At 54.4% G+C, this 6,014-nt stretch overlaps 1 protein-coding gene across 1 annotated transcript in view; it reads right to left on the bottom strand.

The window, feature by feature from the left end:
- Positions 1-6,014, bottom strand: part of DNMT1 (DNA (cytosine-5-)-methyltransferase 1) — a 26,991-nt gene that overhangs the window by 15,597 nt on the left and 5,380 nt on the right. The window contains exons 3-13 of the mRNA XM_014961129.1: positions 5,846-5,953; positions 5,464-5,737; positions 5,110-5,182; positions 4,855-4,948; positions 4,669-4,709; positions 4,494-4,545; positions 4,054-4,137; positions 3,839-3,948; positions 3,354-3,472; positions 2,212-2,304; positions 750-901 (exon numbers count right to left, since the gene is read on the bottom strand). Of these exons, the coding sequence (XP_014816615.1) occupies positions 750-901; positions 2,212-2,304; positions 3,354-3,472; positions 3,839-3,948; positions 4,054-4,137; positions 4,494-4,545; positions 4,669-4,709; positions 4,855-4,948; positions 5,110-5,182; positions 5,464-5,737; positions 5,846-5,953 (1,200 nt within the window). The remainder of the gene's footprint in view (positions 1-749; positions 902-2,211; positions 2,305-3,353; positions 3,473-3,838; positions 3,949-4,053; positions 4,138-4,493; positions 4,546-4,668; positions 4,710-4,854; positions 4,949-5,109; positions 5,183-5,463; positions 5,738-5,845; positions 5,954-6,014) is intronic.

The following is a 6,014-nucleotide window of genomic DNA, read 5'->3' as shown; positions in this document are numbered from 1 at the left end:
ACACTCCAGGTGTGGCCTCCCCAGTGCTGAGTCCAGGGGCACAATCGCCGCCCTCCTTCTGCTGGTCACACTATTTTTGATCCAAGCCAGGATGCCATTGGCTTTCTTGCCCCCCTGGGCACACGGCCGGCTCATATTCAGCCGTTTGGCAACTAGAACCCCCAGGTCTCTTTCCTCCAGGCAGCTCCAGCCACACTTCCCCCAGCCTGTAGCGCTGCAGGGGGTTGGTGGGACCCAAGTGCAGGACCTGGCACTTGCCCTTGTTGAAACTCATCCCGTTGATCTTGACCCAGTGATCCAATCTATCTAGGTCCCTCTGTAGGGCTTCCCTCTCCTCCTGGGAGTCACCACTCCTGCTTAACTTGGGTGTCACCTGCAAACTTGCTGATGTTCCACCTCATGTCCTTCTCGAGATCGTCAATAAAGACGTTAAATAGAAACGGTCCCAACACTGAGCCCTGAGGCAAGTGTGACAACCGGTGACAAGCCCAGTGATCCAATCTATCTAGGTCCCTCTGTAGGGCTTCCCTCTCCTCCTGGGACTCACCACTCCTGCTTAACTTGGGTGTCATCTGCAAACTTGCTGATGTTCCACCTTATGTCCTTCTCGAGATCGTCAATAAAGACGTTCAACAGAAATGGTCCTAGCACTGAGCCCTGAGGCAAGTGTGACAACCCGGTGACAAAAGTGACACCCGGTTGTCCCCCCCAACCCCTACCCCCAATGTTGTCACCGTTGGGTTTGTCACCTCGATTTTATTGAGCAGATCCTCGTAGCTGACGTCGCGGTTGTTCTGCAGGAACTCCACCACGATTTTGCTCATGTAGATCTTCTCTTGCATGAGGGCGAAGATGGGGGCGTACTCCTCGCTGGGCTCCATCAGGATGTAATCGGCGAAGGCTGCGGCCGGGGGGGGTTAAATATGGGGAGAATTTAGGGAAATTTAAGGACGAGCCAAGATCTTGAAAGGCGGTCCATCAGGATGTAATCGGCGAAGGCTGCGGCCGGGGGGGTTAAATTTGGGGAGAATTTAGGGATAATTAAGGACGAGCCAAGATCTCGAAAGGCGGTTAAATACGGGGAAACAGGATGTAATCGGCGAAGGCTGCGGCCGGGGGGGGTTAAATATGGGGAGAATTTAGGGAAATTTAAGGACGAGCCAAGATCTTGAAAGGCGGTTAAATACGGGGAAATTTAATGATATTTAAGGACGAGCCAAGATCCCGGCGAGTGGGTCCTGGGGAGGTGAAGACCAACCCCATCCCCACTGCTACAACACCAGGATCTAAGCATGAGGAGAAGCTCTACCACTAGCCAGGACCCACGGGCACTCAGCTATCACCACCAAAACCAGGGGGGAGTGATATGGGGGCACACTAGCCACGCACTAGCCTTTTAGTTTTGCCTTTACCTAATCAGAAAACAAGGACAATTTGGGGTGGGTTTATGTTTTTTCCCTACTACAAACTCTATTTGGTGATGCACAGAAGTGAAATGCCTCCTCTGATACCACCAGAAAGGTTATTGGAAAGGTTCCTTGAAGAAACGGTGAAGGGAGAAAAGTTTTACACCCCTTCTCCCCCTGAAAAAATCAACTTTCTTCCCCCAATTTGGCTAGAGAGTGGAAAAAAAACCAGCTGGGAGGCAGAGCTAGGGGCTGGGCGGGACTGGGCGTCCCTCCAAGACCTTTCTCAACACAAACCTGCCCAAAAAACTAAGGGAATAGAGCAAAAAAGCAACAGAGAGAGGGCGAGAGGTCAAGGATGATGAGAAAACTCCCTCCAAGAGTGACCCCGAGCCGTCCCCAAATAGAGCAAAAAAGCAACAGAGAGAGGGCGAGAGGTCAAGGACGATGAGAAAACTCCCTCTGAGAGCGACCCCGCATCGTGCTGGTGGGTTTCCGTGGAGAAAAGACCAGGAAGAAGGATCCTGCCCGGAAAAAGCTGGCAGGAGACACCCCCTTGGAGCCACCACTGGCAACTGGGAGCTCATGGGGAGGTTTTATACGTGTTTAATATAATCCTGGGTGGTGCTGAGCTGAATAAACCCAGAGAAGCTCCAGGTTGGGTCTCCACCTGGCCACGTTGCGACTTCCCGGTGGTGGCAAAATCCAGGAATCCAAATAAAGCTCCTTCAGCAGCCCAGACATGCAGAAGAGACTTAAATCCCACCTTCACCCAACCCAACCGTCCTCATCCTCGCTCACCCACCTGTGGTGAAGCCAATCAACGCCTTCTCTCCTCCATCGAAGCCCGTGATCCACCAGGCGTTGATGGGGCCCAACTTCTTGGCTCTCACCCCACCTGAAAGCAAGAAAACCCACCGTTTTGGTCTTCAATGCCCCAAATTCATCAGTGACCTGGACGAGGGGATAGAGTGTATCCTCAGCAAGTTGGCTGATGATACCAAACTGGGAGGACTGGGTGACACTCCAGAGGGCTGGGCCACCATCCAGCGAGACTTGGGACAGGCTGGAGGGCTGGGCAAGGAAGAACCTCATGAGGTTCACCAAGGACAAGTGGAGGGTCCTGCACCTGGGGAGGAAGAACCCCAGGCACCAGTTGAGGTTGGGGGTGGATCTACTGGGAAGCAGCTCTGAGGAGAAGGATCTGGGGGTCCTGGTGGCCAGTAAACTCTCCAGGAGCCAGCAATGGGCCCTGGTGGCCAAGAGGCCAATGGGATCCTGGGCTGTGTAGGGTAGAGTGTGGCCAGGAGGTGGAGGGAGGTCATTCTCCCCCTCTGCTCTGCCCTGGGGAGGCCCCAACTGGAATCCTGCGTCCAGTTCTGGGCTCCCCAGTTCAAGAGGGACAGGGAACTACTGGAAAGAGTCCAGCGAAGGGCTACAAAGATGATTCAAGGATTGGAGCATCTCCCTGATGAAGAAAGACTGAGAGAGCTGGGACTCTTTAGTCTGGAGAAGAGAAGGTTGAGGGGAGACCTTCTTCATGCTTCCAAGGATCTAAAGGAGGATGGAGCCGGACTCTTTTCAGGGGTTCCCAGTGAGAGGACAAGGGGCAACGGGCACAAGTTGGACCAGAAGAGGTTCCACTCAAATATGAGGAAGAACTTCTTCACGGTGAGGGTGGCAGAGCCCTGGAAGAGGCTGCCCAGGGAGGGTGTGGAGTCCCCTTTAGTGGAGTCCCCTTCTTCTGGAGATCTTCAAGCCCCACCTGGATGCTCCTGAGTAACATGCTCTAGCTCTAGGCAATCCTGCTTCATCTAGTTGGACTAGATGATCTCTATGGTCCCTTCCAACTCGAAAAATTCAGTGAAAATCCCACCCCCTGAGCAGATGAGGGTGACAAAGCACCATCCCCACAGCTCTTGAGGTTCCACCACGTCCCCAACTCACCATCCAGACAAGGGTTATCGTCGTAGATGGGCTTCACGGCGCCGCTGAAATACAACTCGATGTTCCTCTCGATCAGGCCGGTGTCAAAGGGGCACAAGTGACCTCGTTTGTCGTAGACACTGCCAAAAGGGACAGAGGGGGCAAGTTTGACGTGAATCTAGGGGTTTGGGGGTTTTTAAACAGCCCAATTTCCTCCTTTCTCACCTAAAAGAGGTGACTTTGTGCTGCGGCAGGTCCTCGTAGCTCTCGAAGCCGTCTTCGTTAGCGTCGAAGATGGACAACCGCTCGTCCGTCAGCATCTCGGGCTCCTCCAGCTGAAGGAGGGAAGAGAGGAGAAGGATCGTTAACGAGCACCAGGCCGGTGTCAAAGGGGCACAAGTGACCTCGTTTGTCGTAGACACTGCCAAAAGGGACAGAGGGGGCAAGTTTGACGTGAATCTAGGGGTTTGGGGGTTTTTAAACAGCCCAATTTCCTCCTTTCTCACCTAAAAGAGGTGACTTTGTGCTGGGGCAGGTCCTCGTAGCTCTCGAAGCCGTCTTCGTTAGCGTCGAAGATGGACAACCGCTCGTCCGTCAGCATCTCGGGCTCCTCCAGCTGAAGGAGGGAAGAGAGGAGAAGGATCGTTAACGAGCACCCCCTCGTTAGCACCACGCCTCTCCCCAGCGTCCCCCCCCCAAAAAGAAGAATTAAATCCCTTACGGCATCGTCGGGATCCCCTTGGAAGAATTTGAGGTCGGGATCGTCGAGGTACTGTCTGCAGTCGACGCATTTGGGAGGGGTGGTCTACAAGACAAGGTTGGGGGGGGGACAACCTCAGCTTTTTTTTTTGTCCTCCCCCCTCCGTGAGCTTCAAGCCCACCATGAGACTCCGAGGGTCCCGTTCGTTAGCGCAACCCTCGTTTTTTAAAGCCTCTGGGGGACAAAATAGCAACCGCTGCCCTCGCTTCGAAAGCAGCCCAAATTCATACAGGTTCTGCTGCTCCCTAATTCACTGGGTGTCATTTTTGGGGGCTGGGTGGGCTAAAAATAGCTTTTTTTTTCACCCCCCCCTTAGGGAAACGTAAGCGCTCTTGGGAAGAGTTAAAAGAATTTTTAAAAAGCCCAAAAATGCTGAGATGGAGGGAAAAGGAGCTACTTACTTTAGCAGGCGTTGGAGTTTTAACCTGAGTAATTTCATCTTTTATCTCCGACCTGGGGGGGTGGGGGGGGAAGAAGAAAATAGAAGGGGGTGAAGACCTGGAGAAGCGCTAACGACGTCGTTCTCCCCGCGCTAACGAGGCCCCGACAGAGGGGCAGCCTCTCCTTCCTCCTTACCCTTCTTTGGTTTCGATTTTAATTCTTTTCTCCTCTTGTTCCTTGAAGGAGAAAGGAAAAAAGGTAAAAAGGGGGAGGTTGGAGAGAGAACGACACCCCCCCAGGAGAAACTGGACTCCAGGAGAGATTGGACTCGGTGAAGCCACCAGGTCAAGATTTTGGGGGACTAATGGGGCCAACACACACCTTGTCCTCCAGCTCCTCTTCCTCCTTCTCCACGCTCATGGCCTCCTGCTTCACCTCCCCCCCGTTCACCTCCTCCGATTTCCGTTTGTTGGACCTGCCCGTTGGATCAAGCCAAGAACCCAACGTTGGGAGGGTTTGGGGGGGCTCCCCCCAGAAAGCTCCCCCCCACCACATTGATTTGGGTCAAATTTTGGGTCAAACCCATCAACGGAGAGAGGAAGAAGAGGGTGAAGGGTTGCCCACCATGATACTAACCCTTTGGAGAAGATGCTGAGGATGGACGGTTGCCGACCGGAGCTCCGGGTGGCCCTGGAGCTGGCGGGAGACTCTGTGGGGAAGATAACGAAGGATGGCGTTAACGATGGCGACTCATTATCCTTCCCCCTCCCCACAACATCCCACCCAACGGGGGCCAGGATCGTGGTGGGCGACAGCACCCTTCTCCCTGCCCCCCAACCCCCCTGGAGACCCCCAAAAACCCTTCCTGAGGTGGGATCCCATCCCTTGGGGGGTGGAATTTAATTAACGTTGATCAATTATTCAATTCAATCAATTATTCAATCAATTCAAGAGGATGGAAAACCCAGTGGATCCCGGTGCCGACGTTACTTTTGCTTTCCCCGTTGGATCTGCTCCTCCTGGCCTTGCGAGCCCTGGGCACGGGGACCACCGAGGAGGAAGAGGAGGAAGATGCAGCTGCTTCCTCCATCTCCATGGCGCTGTCTTCTTCTCCGTCGGCTCCGGCTCGTTCCGAATCCTCGTCGCTGCCGTAGGCGCCGTTTTTGGAACATCCGTTGGGTGCCTGCACCGAAGACGCCGCGTCCCCATTCTCCGCTGAAAGCTCTTGGTGGAGCAAGGCCTTCACCTTGGCCAGGTACCTCTCCTGGGAGAGTTTTGGGGCTTAACCAAAAAACCGCCCGGCTCCGGTGAACGGCGGCCACCGGGGAACCGGCACCGGGGAACCGGTGACACCGGGGAACCCAACTCTCACCTCCGACAGCTCCTCGCAACGGAGTTTGGCTTCCAGTTCGCTCAACTGGTTTTGGACGTCAACTTGGAGGAAGCCATGGATGAGGCTCAACTTCTCCTTGACGCACTCCTGGTGGGGACAAAAGGGGACGTTGTGGGGCTGGGGGACGTTCTCCGTGGGGCTGGAGGAC

This window comes from Calidris pugnax, unplaced genomic scaffold (genome assembly GCF_001431845.1).
Source record: "Calidris pugnax isolate Ruff unplaced genomic scaffold, ASM143184v1 scaffold553, whole genome shotgun sequence".
Lineage (NCBI taxonomy): Eukaryota > Metazoa > Chordata > Aves > Charadriiformes > Scolopacidae > Calidris > Calidris pugnax.
The sequence above is the reverse complement of the archived record's forward strand: the minus strand, read 5'-3'. Positions and strand labels throughout refer to the sequence as shown.